This window comes from Protopterus annectens, chromosome 15.part0, assembly GCF_019279795.1.
Source record: "Protopterus annectens isolate FY-2018-M chromosome 15.part0, PAN1.0, whole genome shotgun sequence".
Lineage (NCBI taxonomy): Eukaryota > Metazoa > Chordata > Ceratodontiformes > Protopteridae > Protopterus > Protopterus annectens.
Genome location: NC_056749.1, coordinates 647,934,961 through 647,957,706, shown reverse-complemented (window position 1 = coordinate 647,957,706; position 22,746 = coordinate 647,934,961). Strand labels below are relative to the sequence as shown.

The following is a 22,746-nucleotide window of genomic DNA, read 5'->3' as shown; positions in this document are numbered from 1 at the left end:
ACATAATTTTATAACTCCCAAGATGTCCTTCACTTTCTCATAAATTGTCTTGGTATAGCCCTTCATGTGCTCTTGCATATTCTTTTTACTTTATTAATACTATGAATGTTTTGGGGTTTTAATACCGGGTCAGGGATGGACACCATTGCACAGTCCAGGGATAATAAACGTTCATGAACTGGATTTGCTTCAGCCTTTGACGTTTGCTGAAAGTGCTTTTCTCAGCATCTACAACACACCCAGAACAGTTTCCTTTTGTAGTTCATAAGTGCTAGTTGAAGTGGTTTGCTATTTATGCATGCTTGGAAATTTGTTTTTTAGTCCAGTTTGTCCTGCTTCTAATAACTACCTGTGTATCCTTACTATCCAGGACTCTAGTTTTTGCTTGCATATCTTGATATTTTATAAGTGCAGGTTTTTCAGTGTACAGGACACCACAGTCACTAGATGCGGTTATTTCAGTAACTCAACTTGCTTTTGTCCGTCATGTTTTCATCTATAATATCTGCTTTTCTTGCTTATCTATTCTTGACTTTTAGAATTGGATAAACCCATGTGATATGATCACTATGTCTTCATTTAAAGTAATTCTTTACAGTTCACGTTTCCACTGTCTCCGGGGTAACAGCCTCGCACCACTAATATGCATTTTGTTAAACAAGCCTAAGCAAGTCACATCCTACAACATGTGCAACTAGTCATCAGAGCAGAATCATTTGCCTGTCAACTTCCACATTTTTTATAGATTTTTTGAAACATTATATATGAAACTTGCTTTCTTGAGCTGGCGTTATTAATTTTTCATCTTTTGGTTTGAGACCTGCTCTCATCTTCTTAACATATTCAATTATACCTTGATCAAAAAGGGTGGTTGTTCCTGAGGTTTTCTATACTGTCCAGCATGATTGTGGCCTTTATAGTTTTCTTTTTATTTTTTTTTTTCTTGCTTCTGGTGACAGTCTGTATATTACTTCTTTTACTTTCTAGACGTTTCTGTTGACCTGTTCTGGGTACTCTTCTTGAGTGATTTCCACACCTATTTCATTTCAAAGTCATTCTGCAAATCTTAAAGATGTTATCTTAGTCATGTTTTCCTGGTTTAGACGTCTCACTGTGTTTGACTCTGATGATTTAAACAAATATGTAATGCACAGAACATTACTCTTCTAAATCAGGAAAAAGTTAAACATGTTAAGCACTCCCTATCATTAGACCCAAACCTCACTATTCTTCAGGGTAATTAACAAAAGTTTGTTAAGCACCCCTAAGTGCTATTATGATCAGGTTTCACACTAAGGACCTAGCCAACAGTCCCAACTATCAAAAAGCATGAGCAGAAAGTAAACGTTTTTAAAAGCAGTTCAGACTTCACTGTGTCAAAATGTGTGGCAGAATGAAGTGTCTAACAGCTTTTAAAGCTGTTAATAGACTACAAGGGCACTCAGCTGCTATCTTCTTAATGGTGTTAAGTGTTTCACTGGCTTTGTAAGCCAGTAGAACACACTGCACTCTTGCACCTTTTTTCTTTAACTGGTAGTACAGAAGCAGATAAAGCTCCATGCACTCAAAGAATTATGATAGAGTTTCTAATCATAAGCCTTATCGTGTTCTCGATATGGATGAAAAGATTCACCTCTTGAGCTTTGCTCTTAAGGTAACTTTCTTGGCATCCACATCTTAAATACATAACTTGATTTTGATTTGAAATGAACTGTAAACCAGTAAACAGCAATTTTCCAGGCGGAATGCATGTACCAGTCAATAACTGTTTTCATATGAAGCATTCTTCCCTATCCAACTGATCTTACACTTTTTTTTGAGGCCAGTCAGTCACGACAAAGCTGTAAGCTGGAAAATGGAGAGCGAATTGACTGACAGCTTGAACTTTATTCCTAGATGTAAAGGCATTTTTCAGTATAAAAATCCATGTTCTAAAACATCCCTTATTAAGTTCTGTTTTCATTAGTTCCTGCTGTAGTGCTGAACATTCCTCTATTCGTTCATATGTATACAGTCCCTCTTGTAACTTTTTTATATCAGTCTTCTCCCTGATGGATAGTTTCTAACTGCCTGCAGTTGCATTTTCAGGTTATCAGATGAACAATTTTAGATCACGCTCATGAAAGAAGATAAGATTTCATTTGACACAAGTATTTTTTTTTTTTTTTTTTACATCAGACTGTACCCATAGTCTAATTTGCTAAGTAAACAACTTAATGGATTGAGGGCAAACAAAACAGCAATGGTACAAAGAATCATCTTTGAACATTTCTCATTGGATTCTTACATCTGGAATAGCAATTAGATTCTTTTCTTGGCAAAGTTGCAATGCAGCAGGGCATTAATTTACGAATGTTCTGAAAATCATACATACTTGCAAACTTTCTACTATAATCCAGGAGTATGAATGTTGTTGAATACTTTTTTTGTAAACTATCCACTCCATACTGAGTTTCACTCCTTTTTATAGCATTTTATTATGTCTTTATTTAATAGAAGATAATCCTTGTCACTTTATAATCCTCTTTTACTGCCTCTCTGTTTTATTGTTTTGAAGGATTTTTTTTATTTAAAATGTCACTGTCTACAACAAGTTCTGTATACAGCTTACGTGTAGTTGGAAGATAATTTTTAGTTGCTAATTTTTAGGATAGTTTGTAAATTCACTTTTAAGCATGAATGTGGATTTTCCCATTCTTAACTAGCCTAGAGTCATTTTAGGATGCCCATACGCAGTTTTTATTAACAGCTAATTCAAGGTACAAAGATCTGTTTAGTCAGAAAATGGGTACCATATATATGGGTTCATGGTTTTCCAACCCGGAGCCTTCCCCAGCCTTGCTTCTGTCTTTCTGGCAGTTATTGCTTTTCATTCCACAGCATCTATGATGAAATGTCTTATTTTTAATTTATATTGTTTACTCATTCAGCATCTCTTCATATACATGTCTCCGGGATTTATTAATCTCTTCTGTTTTGGTGGTACCTGTGGATCTCTGTTGGTTGTCATTCAGTTTCTGTCTGCACCCTTTCTGGATTAGTGAACTGCCTGCCTTTAAGTACATTTCACTTTTGTGCTGATACTCTTTTTTAATATTTCCCACATTTGGATATCTGTGCCTATACATATCTGCAAATGTCTTTGAAGTTACTGTATGCTTATCAGTTAATACAGCTTTTTTTCCTGGAAATAATACTGCATCATATCAAATCCCATTTCTTATTCCCATATTTCTCCCATTTGGTTTTTAAATACTTCTGTTGCACTCTCCCTCTACTGCCACCATTGCTGCATTTTCCAGCTCGGACACTGCTCCTTTGTCTATGTCCTGTTTTCTTTTAATTTATTTGATTATGGATCATAACTGGCATCTAAAATTCTTTTTCAGTTTCAGTTGGGATGCTTTTTCTGTATTTTTTCTCTTGTGTGTTCTTGCAGTACACCTGCCTTTTTTGGAATTCTAGGTTTGCTGCATTATAACAGCAAATCATGATTGCTTTCTTATTCTGTATTGTCTACCTGATTGTTTCTATACCTCTTAACAGGCTGCCTGTGTTTTATATATACATATTTTTTACTGACTACTACTCAGTGTCACACCGGGGTTGCTAAGATTTACTGTGGTAAAATTGCTGTTTTGCCACATCTAGCCCTAGTGCCTTTGGCAGGGTCGGGTACTTTTTTATCCTTGAACAAATGCATCCAGCTCCCGTTTTTATTCTCACCTTTCTCCAAGCCATATACAAGAACCTGCGTGTATCAATGTTATCTTGGTAAACTCAGTAAATAACAGAATCCACTGAATCCACTGCATGAAGGTACACACCAAGGTTTATGAATGAATTCAGTTCAAAATAACTTCATCTTTTTTATGCCTTGATTCTATCTCTCCATCTGGACTACTACCTATATCACATTTTTTTTATTTCTCCAAATATTTAAGGCTTTTACTACTGTTACAGGAATGGACCTAATTCCTTAGTCAGGATATTGTTAAAGTTGATGAAATCAGTATTACTTCAGTCTTTGATGTCTGCCAAAAGCTCTCTTGTCAGAACCTGTAATGTACCCCGAGCCGCCACCGAAAGTATTACATATGGAATAACCTATACTCGTATTTAAGTATACTTGGAATTTTTTTTTTTATTAGCCCATTTATTCCTACTATTAGTGGAACTATCTGGGTGGCCTTCTTCTACACTTCCCTAGTTTCTGCTTTTCGGTCCTGGCATTGTATAACTTTATGTCTCTCAGTACTGTAGCCACTAGTGCATCAATAATTATGTTGTTTTTGTCCCTTTTATTTTCAGGTACAATACATGTTTTTCTTGCTTCTACTTTCATAACTGCTGGAACTGGATGATCCCATGTAATCATTATTTTCTCATTTTAGTAATTCTTTATGGTTCATTTTCCAGTGCTTCTCAGCTACTTGTATATTGCAATGTTTGCAAAATCCCCAGTGTAACAATTTTGCCACCTTATAGTGCTTTTCAATATGATGACCCTTTGTCATAAGTCTATCACAACCAACAAACTGTTGGTCACTTGTCGCTAGATTTCTGCTGCCTAGTTGCATATATATATATATATATATATGTATATATATATATATATATATATATATATATATATATATATATATATATATATATATTATAGAGGTTACTCATACTCACACTTCTACCTCCTTTAACTTTAGCATACTTGCTAACCTCCTATAAGCACCCAGTATATTCACACTTTCTCTACCCTACTAAACAATCTACCTCTTCTTCTCTAGCCTCTCATACTGACCATGTCAACATTACTTCCACACCCAGCTATCTACTACGTAAATACCATACGACAGCCCACATTAGATATAACTTCCCTAATACCAGAAGATATCCATTTCTTCTCAGTAAATATACTAATACTAGATATCCAACACTACTCCTCTCCCTAAAGGATGGTGATATTCACCCAAACCCAGGTCCAAACACCTCCACTACCACTCAACTCATCAACCCAAACCCCTTTGCCATTCCACCTACTTAAAAAAACATCCAACTCACTCTTAATAGCTCACATCAACACACGTAGCATTAAACTCCATGCTCTCTTGGAACTCTACTCCTTTGATATTATTTGTCTAACAGAAACTTGGCTAAAACCTGTAACTAAAGACAACAAAGTTATCCCACCTGGTTACAACATCTTACGTCTTGACTGTGTAGCCAAGAAAGGTGGTGGAGTAGCTGTCTTATTCAAATCTGACTTTCAAATAACCACCTTCAACCATAAACCACCTCAGGACTCTAATGCCGAGATATTTATTACCAAGCTTCAGCTAAACTCAGTCAAATCTATCTATATTATCTGTATCTATGTTCCTCCAGGCAATACCATTACTACCATTGAAAACATCCTTTGTTGGTTATCTCAAAAACCTTCCCCAAGAAACCATAATCCTAGGTGATTTTAACATTGATTGGAAGTGTTGCAGCAACAACTACCCTACTAGCCATATTAATCTCTATGGGTTTACTCAAACTATTACCTCCCCTACTAGAATAAACAAGACTAATAAGAAAGAAAGCACCTTAGACTGGATACTCATTAATAATCAACCCCAGACTTATGAATCTGGAACCCTCCCTGATGATGTAAGCAACCACTCACTAACCTACATTATCAGGCTCAAAACCAATCCACCTATTCAACCCATATTTAGGGCAATTAGAACCAAGAAAAACTTCAACTTGGATCTATTCCTAAGTGAACTTGGAGCATGTAATTGGTCCCCCTTAAAACACCTTTCTCTAGATGAAGCTGTTGATTACTTTAATGCTAATTTCCTAGCCATACTCAACCACCATGCTCCTACCCGCTCTATCAGGATAAGAACTAAATCTGCTCCATGGCTTTCTAAGGAAACTAAGCAAAAAATCCATCTCAGAAATAAATACTGGAATAAATCGCGCTTAACTAAAAACCCTGTTGACCACCAAAACTACAAACAACTGAGAAATGAAACAAAAAAAGCTATACTGTATTAATCAATTATTACATCCCGGTCAATTTATCAAACCTAATCCACAAGGCACCGAAAAAGACAATCCCAAGCAAACTGCTAATGCCTTTAATACCTTCTTCACCAAAGCAATTCAAACTCTTGCCAGTCAGCTCTCTATTCAGAACGTAACAATATCTAACTCTGACTCTAACCCACCACCTCCATTTCTCTTCCAACCTGTCCCAACAGCATATATTCTCACCCTTATCCAAAAACTCAAACCATGCACTCCTTCTGCTGACCTACTACCCGCAGAATACTTACAGTTAGCAGCCAAATCCATTGCTTACCCTATCTCCATTCTCATCAACAGACCCATCACTGAAGGATATATCCCCATACTTTGGAAAGTCTCCCATATTATTCCCCTTCATAAGGGTGGAAACTCCACTGAACTCTCCAACTATCGTCCCATAGCCCTACTTTCTCCCTTATCCAAGATTATGGAAAGATGTATCCACAGGCAACTGCTAGACCACCTTCTCCAAATTAACCTGCTTTCCAACTCCCAACATGGTTTCAGACCTTCCCATAGCACTACTACTGCCCTCCTTTCATTTATGGACACCATCAACAAAAACCATAACCTTAACATGCTTTCCTCTGCACTTTTCATAGACCTGTCCAAGGTTTTCGACATGGTAAATCACCATATACTCATAAATATTCTCAAATCTCTGTCACTTGACATACTAGCTATAAAATGGTTCCAGTCCTACTTAAATAACAGACATCAAGCTGTGCTCTGGAACATCATTCTTTCTACCCATCTACCTGTTAACATTGGTGTCCCTCAAGGGTCCATACTGAGCTCTCTCCTGTTTTCTATATTCATCAATGACCTTCACCAAGTAGTTCCCCAAGCTACATGTATACAATATGCACATGACTCTACACTTACATGCTCAGCCACATCTATACCTAAACTTCACTCCCTTACACAACACTCTGTAGAACAATGGTTTACACAATGCTGTCTCTTACTAAACCCTAAAAAAACTAAACTTCTCCTTTTTACACCTACTAGTAAATCTTCCCCAACAGACTTCACTGTAACATCCAATGATGGTACTCTTATATCTCAAGATCTTACTACCAAACTGCTAGGTATCACCATAGACAACAACCTTAACTTCGACACCCATATCAACAACATTTTGAAAACTATTAATAAAAAATAGGCTCTCTTTACAGGATCAAACCCTTCCTCACTCCTGCAACTACAATAACTATTGCCCACAACCATCTAATCTCTACCCTTCTTTATGCCTCACCCATATTTACTAATCTGTCAAAAAGTAACCTTAAGAAACTAGAAAACTCTTACAATAATATAGCCAGGTTTGCCACAGGTAACCCTTTCAGAACACACCACTGTATTAATCTAAAGCATCTAGGATGACGTGAATTACAACAGCAGCTGAAATTTAATCAACTGGCCATCGCCCATAAAATACGTTATCAGCCTGCCAAGACACCCATCCTATCTAACCTTCTTCACCCCTACTATAACCTGAAGTCCCTGAGATCTTCACAAAAACTTCTTGTAAATATCAATAAATCAAACAATAGGGCTGGAGACCCCCTCTTCTCTAATACTGTTGGAAAAACTTGGAACCTGCTGCCCTCCGAACTTTCCACACTTCCCTCTATTACTCTGTTTAAAAATAAACTTAAGCTCTTCCTCAAAACACACTGGATGTGCCCCTGTACTAAACCTGACTGACCAACATGCTCTTGTTACTTGATTCAACCTTACCTTCTCATCTCTGCAACAATTTCATCTTAACAACTACTACTCTACCTCTCCATCATAGTCTTACTTATTACTATATTCTCAAAAAAGTGACATGTTTTACTGCTAGATGTATTACTCAACTGCTACTCCATTTTACTTTTTTTTATCTACCTTATCTACATTTATACTGTACAGTTGTAGCTATTATTCTTTCTGAATGTTTAATTGTAACTGCATCAGTATTTGTACGAAGTCTAGTCGAATATTTTAGACATATAGAGTTATATATACAGATAGATAGATAAATATATACAGGTTTACTATCATAATATCAATGAACAAAATAATTTCGGACTAAAACACCGAACCACAACCACAAAAAAAAAAAAAAAAAAAAGAAAGAAAAAAAACATGCCGCAAATCACAATGTCAAATCAGCTGAACAAATTCAGCTGATTCGACATTAAAATCGACACATCACGTGATGTTTGTATAGGAGCGTAGAAAGACTAAAATCCTACACCTAACATCATGTTTTTGCAGGGGGGCAAGCCCCCCTGCACCCCCTCACACCACCAGCTAACTATGTATTCCAACTCCGAGACCACACTACAGTGAGAAACTGGATGAATTTCCCAAACCGCACTGCACCACAATCTCTGACAGTACTTTGAGTTCACATCAGTGAATGCACAGTGCATTCACTGAAATGAACGACATGGAGATGTTCAGCAAGATGTACATTCAAAACTCCAATGTTTGAGTGTTCCATCTGCGGACAATCTCCGTTCGCAATTTTCATACTAAATCAGATTTATATATATATATATATATATATATATATATATATATATATATATATATATATATACATATACATATACACATATATCTATATATACACATTGACTAAAATTGGATGAAACAAAGTGGGAAAAAGAAACATCATTTTATGTGGAGAACAAGTGTTCTTGCACCCCCATGTGGGGTGCTGCTTCCCAGACACCTCTGCTAATTACATATGCCATCTCTAAGATTGCAAAATAGTGGGGAAATGGCAAAATCCCACCCCTACTGTGTGGCAAACATGTAAAACAAATGCCAGTACCTTGCAATGAACTGGCAGTTTGACAAAGCAATCATACTACCTAAACATTCAATAAAACAAACATACAATCAATCACAAGGTACCCATGCAAGTGTACTTCATGTGGAGTCATCTGTACTGGTATCATACTTAAAAAATAATTTCCAAGTATACTTATTAGCCTAGTTACTACTACTATTAGTAGACACCCTACTATCTGGTTGTCCTTCTTCCACACTGCACCTAGGTTCTGCTTCTGCGCCCTGGTATTGTATTACTTTACATCTCTCAGTACTGTAATTACTGGTGAGGTGCAATTATTAGACTGTCATCTATCGGATTAGTTTCTTCTCTCTTAGCCATTCATGCACCAAATCTTGATGAACATGTGGCTGATCCAGGAATTTTCCATAGTTGCCACTGCAACTGTGGGCTTTCCAGTCATTTTCCCTTTTCTTCTTGTTATAATCATTATACTTTGTGTTTGTTTATAAGCACTTCATGTTGCTACCAGTTTTGTTCAGTTATGTGTTTATTTCCACAGACTCCTTTCTGAAAGGCTTTAGCTAATCTAAGAAAGGATGTCAGCTTAGACTCTTATCAGTACATCCCCCTGTGTCGACATCTAATTATGTCAGCACATGTGCACGAAGTCCCATGATTGTAGATCTATACATGTAGTCATTTTAGGGAAGACCATGCTTCTTTCACAGTGATGGATACATAATCCTACCATATACTGTTTTTCATATGTCACATGATAAGCATGAAGTCCAACTGATGCAACACTTTTTGGGCATAATCAATCATACCAAGCCTATAGGCTAGAACAGGGAGGGCAAACTGATTTATGGCTTGAACTTTATTTCCAGATGACAAGACGAGTTTTCAGTATTAGTTTTAATCTTCCAATATTGCTTACTAATTTTATTCTGACTTGTTAATGCATTTCTATCCCCTCTTCATGTCCCACATACTTATAGACTCCCTCTTGTTGCACTTCTTTTAGGACATCCCTTTCACATGCTGAAATTTTGTTCATGCTTCAATTTTTTCTGCTGCAAATTTTGGCTTTTTGCACATTTATCCAGGTCAAATAGCACTCTTATCAAAGGTTTATTCATTGTAGTTATACATTTAGCTGCTTTCTGGAAGTCTAGCTGTAACCAAAGATTAGGCTATTTAGTAAACAACATCTTTGTATTTCAGCAGCCCAGTAATGAACAACATACTTTTACATACCTCTTTGACAAACAGAGTTTGTGCTTCCTTTTCGGCACGTTCAGGTACTGTGGAATGTATTGTTCTCCACTGATGAACGACTGTTGAATTCTACAAAGAAAAGCAGGTAAGAATAATCGTTTAATGATATTCCTACACATACCATATTAACTTAACTTCTTGCTGACAAAGACATTGCTCATTACTCACTGAAATATCATCCAGTGGAAACATCAACAGTTCTCTGTTTGGATCACTGTAAATCTGGGTTTTTCTTTGTGAGAAGACATTCTCATAGTCCAGAGGTTCAATAATTTTAGGTTTTTCCTGTAAAAAATGAGAAAGGTAATTAGAAACTTGCTTTACACTACTGGTTTATTACCTAATTAAGTAACTGATTGACAGCTGAGCTGCACTCTGTATAAAACTGTGCACATGTGAACGTCAGACACGACGTGAAGGAACACCACCATTATTTATCACAAGTAACACAATTTTAAAAGAGGAGTGTAACTGCGGCTATAGTTTTCTGAGGTCTTTAGCTAAGCAAACCTACAAGCTGTGAGGAAAAGAAATGTGAAATTTGAAGTTCATTCATAATTCTATGGCCATATGATTTTGTGGTGAGGGTTTTACTGCAGAATCATGAGCATGAAATGAAAGTAAAACACATGAAATGCTGTCAGGTTGAAATATCAGAGTGCAGTTAGCTATGCAAAGGGCTGAATCTTATCTGCCTGTATAAACTGTGACTTCATAGCAGTAGATTTGGTGAGGTCAGTGTTGCAGAGTGACACACTGTATCCAGAGTAAGGGAACATGAGTACACAAAGCATAACTGTTGCAAACCATTAACACACTGCAACAAAAAAACTGAGACACATGCTATTGTAGTGTGTAAAAATGAAATTAAAACCACCGCGGCATACACCAGAACAGCTACTGTGCTATTTACCAGGTGAAAATGGTTTCTATTAGGATCAAAACAATAACAAACCTTGATATTCTCTTGCCAGCTTATGGAATACGTTTTCAGCCAGTCCAGTGCAACAATCTCTGGAATTGGGTACTGATGCTGCCACATATCTTGTGTCCTTTCATGTAGTCAATGGCCAATTTGTAACAGTGTAACACTGTATGGGTATGCAACTTACCCCACAGCACTGTGACTATGGTGTTAGTTATACGTATATAGAGTGCTGCAGATGTCTTCTCCATGCATGAGAAGTCATGGGAGGCAAGTTCTCCAAATGAAAAAAAAAAATCTTTGAAATGGTATTCATAAACTGTGGTCTGTCCTAGTGAAATACACACTGCTAACTTTTAACAAAGACATGTTATTTATCTTCAGGTGGTAACCAAAAGCTTTGGTCATATGGTGAATTTCATTTCTGTGAATATGTTTCACTTTGTTTACCTTATTTTTACTAAACATTTACTGTTTTCTTTCGTCTTGTTGTTACTTTTACATAACTACTTGCATTCTATTGTTAATTATCTCCTGGTTCTAGGTTTCCCTTCTCTTCGGTGGACTTTTCAAACTGAACCAACTTCCCTCAAAAGCTCTGCAACACTCGAGGGTATTATATTATGTAAAAGGATGGGGTGTCCTGCCCCTACTACTCCTATGGTTAGAATTTGTGATTGTTTACAATCGTATTCTTATGAAATGACCCATTGATGTAAAATTATTTGCTTCTATAACAATAAAATTGATGAAAATGATTTCTAATAGTCCAGCTACTTTATTAATATCAAATTAATTAAATATAGACTTTGGTAAGAGAATGAGAGCATTAGTGGTAGAACTGTATTCATCCTTACGTCCCCTCTGACAAAACTAACATTTCAACAGGAGCTTACAATCATAAATACCTTGTGTACAGAAAAGGGCTCATATGAAATCCAAAAAAGTGCATATGGTCTCATTCAATAGACAACCTCGCCCTTCAGCTTACACCATAAGTAATATCCCACTTCAAAATGAGAACTGTAAAAATTGGCTTGATACTTCCCTCTCCACTGATCATCATGCAACAACGTTAAACAAGAAATTGTTTTAGTGCAGTTAATTGCCAAGGGAGTATCATCCAGTTCTCCAGAGGTCGCTGCTCCCTTATATTCAGCATTGATCAGAACAGTTATTAAATACAATGAACCCAGCAGGATATACCTCACTAGACATATCAAATGATGAGACAGAACCCCATGAATTCTACAGAACCCCATGAATTCTAACTAACATAACAGGCTTAAAGTCACTCAGCTACCAAGAGGGACACGATGCATTGTCCCTTTATTCAGAATCTTATAGGATGCTGAGGACAGATCTATGCCTTGCCTTTCATGGAGGTTCTGTTGATCCATCAACAGCACTTTTCGCGAGTGCTGTATGATCGAGGAGAAAACAGAACCAATTTTCTCTGTGAGTAGAGATTTCTTCTTTACACATTCTTTCTACATTGTTTGCTACCTTGAGTAGTTATATTTAAATCAGAGGGGGAGGGGAGTGACACTGGAAGGGTGAAAATACCTCCCTTTTAGGTTCAGCAAACTTGTTTCACCTTTTTTCCATTGATCAGACAGTACTAGATGAAAGTGCTGTCGATGGATCAACATGTACCACCTTTCATGCCATTAAGGACCCAGTTATCCTGGTTCTCTTGTATCTTCACAAGTTTAACAGCTCCACAAATACAAGAACCAGGGGCATAAATCTTCACCAGCAGATAAATAAAAAGTAATGGAAAGATATGTTCATCATCCAGTGCCCTCCCCGCTCATAGCATAAACTGCATCTGTACATTAAGCAGTGCGCTGCACTATTAGCTTCCAAACTGGCCCAAGATGATTAGATGGGTAGCCACAAATTCACCCCAGATTTGACTACAGAATGGGGTTATGGTCTAACAATGGGTACTGGCAAGGCAAAAATGGTCATGAGACTTAGTTGCTCTATAATTCCCATGATTCATGTGAACATTCAGTGATTATTGTCATGTGGTACAGACTGCATTATTACAAAATCACAGCAAGACAACATTGATAAACAGACTCTATTTTATACATCATTGAGAAAGATTTGTTAAGTAATAAACAAGAAGACTTGGTGCACAGGTCCCAGAATGAAAAGATGCCCACTCTTAGTGTAGACACTGCTGCCATAATGGCAAAAAAAGGCAGTGTAGAATCCTCAGAAAATGGAAGCATTCCTATCACACAGCTAGGTCATGCTGCAGGTGGTCCCCATGGTAGAAACAGAAAAAGTCCAATAAAAAAACAAAATGAGCAAAAAAAAATGACAGGCCAAGCAAGAAGCACACAGACAAAGTAAAATGCTGTGGATAAGAAGCATGCATTGTTTCTATTATGCAACAAATCCAGAATTTACATAAACAGGATATATATAGCAACACCTTGAGAGAAATTAGAGGAAAGAAAAATGTTTGCACAAGAAAAAAAAACATTAAAAGCTACATATAATAATTTAAGATCATTAATGCAACAGAACAGAGCAAGAAACTATCTAGATGAAGAAGCAATGGTCCATCTGGAAAATGATGTGACTGAGGAAGTTCTACAAGAAAAAGAACAAAAAATAGACATTATCAAAAGTTATTAAAAAAATGGACATGGGAAAAAAAAGACCCGGTATGCTATAATACTTATGCAGACAAGAAAGCCATAATAATCAAAATGAAAAATGCAGCTCCACAGATATTTGCAGAGAATTACTGGCAAAGGCATTTGTTTATTTAAACTTTTTGTTGACCAGGTTAGTCTCAGTAGCCTAACAGCTTCTTTTCAGGAGAGGCCTGAGGTGGTAATTATACAATGAAGGCAAATTTGGCCAGGGCATCTAGGAACGTCCTCGACTCAAAACCATGGAGGTAACAAGACAGCAAACACATCCCATTCCTAGTCCAGTGGTGGCTGGGAGGATGGAGCAAAATGAAAAGATAAATGGAATTATGTTTAATGGAAAATGGATTTTGCCAGTAACATTGAATAAAATTAGATGATGGTTATGGAAAAATGAGTGGGGTCTTAGAAGGATATAACTGGATATAAAAATATGATGTAATAAGTAAAAAAGGGTATGGAAATTTGTATTTTGTAAATACATAAATATTATGTATTACTTTAATATGTAAATAATCTGTAAATACTGTTTTCTTTGTATAAATAAAAGACACCTATTTTTTTTCAGTATGTTCCACTGAATCTTTTACATCCACTTTTTAGTTACATTCCACTTTTATGTATGGTAAATTTTACAAAGGCAAGAATCAGAACACAAAAATGGAATGTAATAAAAAAAATAGTTGTGCAAAAAAGTATAGATATAACTTGATGTTATAAATGAACTGAAAAGTGAAAAACTTAATAAGAAATCCTTTTTTACATTTAGTTTAAAGTCCATGGCTTTGGCACCAATCATTTGTCTGTGTAAGCCATTTTTGTAGTATGTCATCATCACTGGGGGACTCAATAATTGTGATCATCGAACTTGGTAAGTCACAGGCCATTTTTGCCTAGACTTTTGAGAAACAGATTCCAAACAGTAGGGGGCCCAGCACAGATCCTTGTGGTACACCACTGGTAACTGGTCTGCTAGTAGAGGTGGAATCACCAACTGTGACTGTATGCGTTTTGTCGGTGATCCAGTTGGCTACCCATCTAGTGACATACAGGTTAATTCCCAGCTGGGTGAGTTTCTCAAAAGTACCTCACGAAGAGGGTCCTAGGCCTTAAACACATGTCCTACATGGACAGACTCAAAAACTCCAGCTATTATCTGTCTCATATCATCTACAAAGAGACAATCTCTGCTTGACTTACAAAGCCATGTCTGACCCAGCTCTGTTAGAAATGCTACATCTAAAGAAATCCCAATCCCTCCACACCACATGCTCCAGAGATCTCAAACTCATTACCACAATCAAGAGAACATGCTGGAAGGACAGGTTCATAACCCAGAGACTGCCAGTGCTCTAGAATAGACTTCCTATACATGTCAAGCAGAGCACCTTACTGGCCCTCTTCAAGAGAAATAGAAAGTTCACCCTGGGGATCACTCAAGTGACTCTACTTGATAGAGGCACTGGGAACAAACATCGGGCAGCGCGATTCCAGGGCACTTCTATGAGCTAGGCTTGTAAAGGCTCCAGGGCCATTAACCTAGTACACACCTATGAACCTATCTCTTTGCACTCAGTAGAATGAGCTGATGAGACATGACTCGGATGAGTACCCAAAATCAGATTTAGAGTAGGGGCAAGCAACTCAAAAGCCACCAAGTTTAACAATACAACAGTTTGGCGGGTGGGTAGGAAAAACAAAATGCAGACAGAGATCATCAATATTCTGGCAGACTACAGCAAGCAAGCCAAACAAGCACTCAAGCTAATTAGAGGTGCCTCCAAATATTTCTAGTCAAATGAGGAATGCTCCCTCCTCCCATTAATTAGCTGATGTTATTCACTGTTTGCAAAGGAATTCTTTGCAACCTTTTCTAACTGACCCTAGCCAAGACCCCTTAAACTCCAACAGAACAGAAAACTTAAAACAAATGTAATACAAGAAAAAATATAAAAAATAGAAATAACCAAACCTGAAATGAAAAACTTCAATGCAAAATAAAATGTAGACAGAGATAAGCAATATTCAGGCACGGTACAGCAAGCAAGCCAAACAAGTTCTCCAAACCCAAACAAAACAGCAGCATAAGCAAAATTGTTTACAGAAGCTTTATTGCATAGAGGCTATTGTGTCTACAAACAGAAACCCAAAACTAACTGAAAAACAAACCACCATGGAGGAATCAAAAATATATAATTTATACAACAAAAAATAAAATCATAGCTAAAATTAGAAAATTTAGCACCTAAAAAGATTTTCAAAAACTCTCATAAAGCTAAACAGGCAACTAAGAGGACCACTTAAGTCCAAGTCCAGTTGTGAAGTAAACATAGCTTCCCAGGCAAAAGGCAACCATAAAGCCTTCTTTAGCTATCTCCAAAACCTCAAAGGCAGCATACAACAGTGTGCTGAACTGGTTGCAAATGGATGCATGTTCATGGAGCTGGGAGCTATAGCAAATCTTCTGGCCAACAAATTCAGCTCCATCTTTACTCCACCACTCTCCCTCCCCTGGCAGCCTCCCAGGAAATACCATCTAACATAACTCAACCCCCCCACCCTCCAGTCTATCAATAGAAAGCAGGACCTAGGATTGCTCTTGAAGTCCAAGAACACAGGTTTGATGGGCTCTAATAATATTCCAGGATACCTCCTAAACAGTCTAAAATATGACCTGTCAGGGGCACTGGAGTTACTACTCAACCACAGCATTTAAACAGGCTTTGTCCCATGAGAATAACAATCATAATCCCACTGCACAATGACAGACCATCAACAGATCCCAGGAGCTACAGACCTATTAGTCTGACTAGTCTCTCATGCAAAGCCATGGAAAGAGTTATCGTGTAAATGATTAATAATGACATATGATACCTTCAGACACTGGATCCAACTCAGTTTGGTTTCATCAACAGCAGGTTATGCCTACTAAGCTGATGGGCTTCTTTGAGAAGGTCACCAAGTCAATGGAAGGCAGCAAAATGATACATACTGCCTACTTTGACCTGGCTACAATATTTGATACAATACTCCACTCAGGTGTTGTAAATAAACACAGAATTAGGTACACGCCTATGTAACATGCTGGGTAGCTAGCCAGTTCACAGATAGGACCCTGGAAGTTAGGATGGAGAGACCAACTCCCAAAGAGGCCAGTCACAGAGGAGTTAATCAGGGCTCTGTGCTGGGTCCATTTTTTTTTGGTATCTGTTTCTTGGAACTCAAGGTCAATGTCAAGGGCCTCTGGCTGACCAAGTCTGCATATGATTGTAAACTAGCAGCAGTCATAGAATCCCCCCAAGATACTAACATCTTAATTGAAGATCTAAGACAAGCAAACAACTGGTGTTAAAGCCAATGATTTAAAACTCCATGCCAACAAATGCATAACAGTACCTTTTGAGAAGTCAGCCACCCTGGGAAACAATCTCATTGATAAAACACCCCTAAGAATAGACCCAGTAGTCTGGGATTTGGGGACATCGACCAACATGTGTCTAAGTTTGTAAGAAAAATCATTCTATATCAATCAATTTATATATAAAGGTATGACATCTAGATTCAGGAAAGTCATTGTGCCAGTGTATTTGACCCTCACCAGACACATCATTCATTATAATTCTGCCTTTGGTATGTACCTGATCATGTACATACAACTGGAACATCCACAGAGTTTCTCACAAAAAGAATGCAGGGCGTAAACACAATGTCCTCTGCAGATTGCCTCAAAGCCTCATCTCTACACTCTTCTTTCCTACAGAATGCTGAGAGGTGATCTATGCCTGGTATACAAGGCATCCTTGGATCCCACTCTGATAGACCTTTTGCAAAAATGGAAACTAAACAGCATCAGAATACTAGACCTAAGGGCCTCAACTTTGCTTGCAACATAAATAGGACATGTTGAAAGGACAGGAATGTATCTAAGATAATTGCCATTTTCTGAAACAGGCTTCCCATCTATGTGAAGCAGAACCCTTCCCTAACCCTATTCAAGCATCACCTGGACCAGTAGATGGAAAATCAGAAATTCATCCCTGGTCTGGCACTCATGTCTCTGATGGGCAGAGGCAACCTTCAAATTGTGACCTAACTAACATACATACTTTAAAATAACCTCTTAGGCACAGTAACTCAGTGGATACATTTTGGTTACATGGTTAGGCTTGAAAAGGTCCTACTGTTCATTAGCCCAATATACACCTATCAACCAAAACTGGGCAGTGTGGTACAAAAGAAGTACATTAATTATGATGCTCCTACTGTCATTTACTTCTGCAATGAATTAAATATTCTGTTTAGTGGTGTAATGAAAATGTCTCTGACTTTTTCAAGTACAGAAACACTTTTTTCCAAAAAGGATAGCTACTATAGTTCTACCAGACTCTGTCGTTAAAATGGACTATCATGCTGCATTCTCTGTATTTATTTTAAAAAAAAGTATCATTTATTGGCCCTTTGACAAGGATCAAACTAGGTTTGGATATCAGTGCACATTTCTTTAGTTTGTATTTGTAAATGGGAAAGATCTTACTTTAGACTGGCGACAGAAAGACTTTATTAGTTAACATTCAAAGACTGGATAGATGGCAGTTACATTAAGCAGAGTTGTAGTTGGCTCATCTAGTATTCAATGCCAGTTTTCTACCACTTACAACAAACCAAGTGCTGAAGCCCTGAAATACATTTCAGTATTGGAATTCGGAAATGCAGATACAAACATTAATGTAGGAACTGCAATTCCCTGCCGGTCAACATCCCTTTATCATCTCCCCTAACACCTTACACTGAAATTTTTAGTGTGCAGTCGCATTGTTGGTATATATCACAGAACTTTGTAACTTAAGTATTACAATGCATTTTCTACCATATCTGACTAAAATTATATTGCCAGTTTCTTAACAGAAAGCTTTGTAAGCTTTTTATTAAGTATACACCCAAACAATTCTACTAAATCCCTCACTGATGTAACTCAAGGGCTTGCATAAGGTGCACAGGACGGACACACGCATGCATTGCAGTACAACCATTAATGTCTATGACATATCTGCATGTTCTGCCTTCATTGATGTCACCTTGGACAAAGCTCTGTGAATTATTGTAGACATTACAGTGGGAAAATGAAGAGTTTACAAAGGGTATTATATTAAGGATTACACCTTAAAATAGGCACAAATTGCAAGAAAATGCAGACCGGCACTGGAGTCACCCCATGATTTGGCATATCAGGTAAGTACACGGGTGTGACCGTACACTAACTATATCTAGAATACTGAGCTAAACTCTCAGTAGCAGGGCCAACCTATGAGTGTAAATGCACACAACTCTAAATTTTTTTTTTATTTTATTTATTTGATAATTCTGTAGGTGAATGGATCTTTCTAGGATCTATTTCAGCAATGCTTAGTATGTCATTTGGTCCCTATACCTGAAGAGCAAGGGTCATGAATGCATTCTCAGCATTAACCTGAATAAATTCAAAGTGGGTCAGCTCCACCCAAGACGTGTCTTACGTTTCTCCTGTCTATGATTTATATGGACAGGATATTAGTGCGCAGCTGAAGATTTCAAGTTTCCATTTTGGAGGTAATAGGATTACATACTTCTTTGCAAATTATATCTGTCCTTTTAGTCTTGAGTTGTAGTAAATTCTAACAAACTGGAACTGTTCCTTAAAACTCCCAACAATGTCCCTAGTCATGGTCAGCTCTTTACTATCCTTGATGAGTATAGCTTGGACGATGTTATGCCTCCCCCTCCCGACTCATCAAACTGTTTATCAGAACCTTCTTGAGGCCATATGAAGACCATTTTCAATGGTCTCACCAATCTTCCCTCATACTCAGACCTTTGTGTTGGCGACTGCCAGAGCTGCTGCATTCCTTGACCTATCACTACATAAAACCCTAGTGCAGTATATCTGTCACACACACACACACACACACACACACACTCGACATTCATAACGAATGGACACAGATTAAGTTCCCTTATATCAGGTGGTGTGACCTGTCAAATTTCAATAAATATTTCAGTAAACACTAAAACTGCAAACATTGCACTGGATGTCCTGACTCAGATCACACTGGATGCCCTGGCTTAGAATTACACCCTGTAGAAATACATAATCAGTAAATATTACTTGAAGTGCTGCCTGATTCTAGAATGCATGCCACAAATTCAGTCACGAATGAATTCAGGACTGAGATGAACACCACCAGCAAGAAAGAAACAAAAAGTTGAACAAACCCAGTGCATGGCTTTCAACATCAGACATATATGATGGCCATTGCAGCAACTGCTTTTACATGGCAAACTGAAAACCACAAAGACACTGTCCAGAATTATACTAATGTGCAGGTACAAACAAAAATAACTGAAAACAAAGTGTACTGAAAGTTATTCAGTATTAAAAAAAAAAATCAGACATGGAAAACATTCTGTTTTGCCTTGGACAAGCATGATGCAACATGTTTTTGCATAGGTCATCAATAAAAATATTTTCTAGTGCTGCTTTTTTAAGCTTTTACAGCAAATACATTTAAACAGACACAACGCGTGCACACACACGCACATGCACACACACACACACACACACACACACACACACACACACACACACACACACACACACACACACACATTTCAGAAAATTTATTAAGGTAGGCTACAATGGCTGCAGCTGTTTATTTGTTTACAGGGTTCACAACTTAACATAAGTGGTGACACACAAGTAGAGACGTGTGAATTACAGGTAAAGCTCAGTAACAGTAAACCATGGCCAAAATAAAATCCAGCAAGCATACTGTTTATAACTAACACATAGTAAGACTTCAGCACTATTCATCTCAATGACCCATCTTTTTCATGGCTGTCGAGATGTTTCCGCAAAATTCTGTTCTTCAGTGATGCCTTTGATTTTGCCTCAAAATTCTATGTCTCTTACAAGATGTGAATTTGTAAATTAATAGGATGATCAGTTAAACAGGCTCACTGCTTACTGTTTTTTGTTTTGTTTAGTAAACGCATATTATTTCATACTTTCACTTCTATCACTACTAATAGCAAAGTGTCCCTGAATTTGATCCTTTGCCAAGATTATTTTGGGCTATGCCCTTGATTACGGAACTTATGGAACTAAAAAGATACTGAAACTATGCCTAACATTTTATTTTGATTTCTTAAATCCCCAGTTTAACTTGTTTATTTAATTGTCAATTTCCTCAAGTCACTGCTACAATATGACTAGCGAGCTTAATCCGGTTTCGTTTTCTATTTAAATTCTAATTAGAATAAAATAATGCTAAAGATAATGCGGTGACATTAAGTCAGATATTTAGCAGTTAAAACAGTTCTCTGTAGAGAGCGAAGGTAAAGAAACACATTGATGTTATGGTTTTAGCATGGCATGATTTGCTTGACCTCATTCCCCAAGGAATGCAAAATATTTGTTTTTATTTGGCAAAAGCCTTCCCCAATCAGCTAGGGATAAAATTCTGAGGGATATAAACTAACATCATTACATTAAGTAACTAATACTGAGTAAATAATTCTTGGATTGAAAGTTATGGCTGGGATTACTATGTCTGTTTATTTCAGCAGTCCGTGAAATGAAAGCTTGTCACATGAAAAAAGTCTCTCACCATTTGCTGTAAACGTTTCAGCCTTTAGCAATAAACATACTCAAAAAATGTTCAACAGTTCACCCTCATCAGTTCATTTTATGTTTTTCAGAATTTCAGTACTTTTTCGAAGTAAAAAGCAAAAGCTTACAACTAGAAAGAATGGAAATATCTGCATTATTCAGAGTATGAAGAAAACACTCAATAGATTTTTCCGTGTTAAAATTCTTATTTTATTTATCTAACTGCAAACCAAAATAAAAAAAACATTAGCAGTCATTCAGGGCAAATAAACTGCAACTGCGTCCTCATTCTCTTCTCTCTTGCTGTGTCTCATTAATTCATCAGTTTTCTTATAATTTAAATCAGTTTGCCATCAAAATGTCAAGCGCACATTGCTCGACACTGCAAATGCGAACTCCGACTTGCGACTGTTGAAAATGCCGACCACCGATGTTCCGAACCGCAAAATTTTGCCCCCTTTTGGACCATGTTAACAATTTTTTTTAGGTGTAGAGCGGTCGGAAATGTTGACGTTCAGCGTTTTTGCGGCATTCTGAAACATCGGCATTATGGGTTTCGCTTAAAGATGTCAGTAATATGCACATTCGTCAATGTGCGCGCGACATTTTGATGGTAACCCTTTAAATCTTATACTGAGACTTTGGCACACAGCTTTGTAGCCTTTTCTGTGATGCTACAAACAGGGCCGGCCTTAGCCGAAATGGCGCCCTAGGCGAAGTAGTGCTCCGGCGCCCCTTAAGCCCACCCACACCACACATGAAACATCCCTATTTAAGCCACACCTACTGGGTCATTCCTCAAGAAAGCCACTCCAGTCATGTCCTTAAATTATTTAAATGCTTAGGAAGAAAAAGATACCTTGTAATGTAGTTAAACTGCAGCTACCTTTGCATATGTATTTTCTACTTGAAATACCAGTGCTAGATCATGGTTGAGTAGAGTCCTAGGAAGGGTAATAGACCACCACCCCAGAGCAACCCCCAGCAGCAGCCCCCTCCTCAACCATTCCAGTGTTCCGTTATTTGGTTATCTCACCATTTACCATGCATACTGTTCTATTTGCCTCTACAATGATTACAGATATTGAAATAAAGTAGCACAAAACACAGACAGCCATTTGTTAAACAAACATTACAGTCTCACAATGAAAACAGACTTAGCATGAGCAGTAAACTTCTCTGTCCTTGAAACTTACATTCATTGAAATGGCAAAACTCACATTCATTGAAACGACATGAAAACCCACATTCATAGAAATGGATCTGGTTGGTGGAGAATTAAGTTTACCTTTGGGCTGTTTTCAAAACAGACTCCTTGCACACATTTTTTTAGGGCCATGCATACATGTATTTA

The 22,746-nt window shown here is 37.4% G+C and overlaps 1 protein-coding gene across 1 annotated transcript in view; it reads right to left on the bottom strand.

Annotated features, from left to right (window-relative positions):
- Nucleotides 1–22,746, bottom strand: part of DOCK11 (dedicator of cytokinesis 11) — a 1,858,863-nt gene that overhangs the window by 1,640,184 nt on the left and 195,933 nt on the right. Inside the window, exons 2-3 of the mRNA XM_044057487.1 lie at nt 10,316–10,432; nt 10,127–10,216 (exon numbers count right to left, since the gene is read on the bottom strand). Of these exons, the coding sequence (XP_043913422.1) occupies nt 10,127–10,216; nt 10,316–10,432 (207 nt within the window). The remainder of the gene's footprint in view (nt 1–10,126; nt 10,217–10,315; nt 10,433–22,746) is intronic.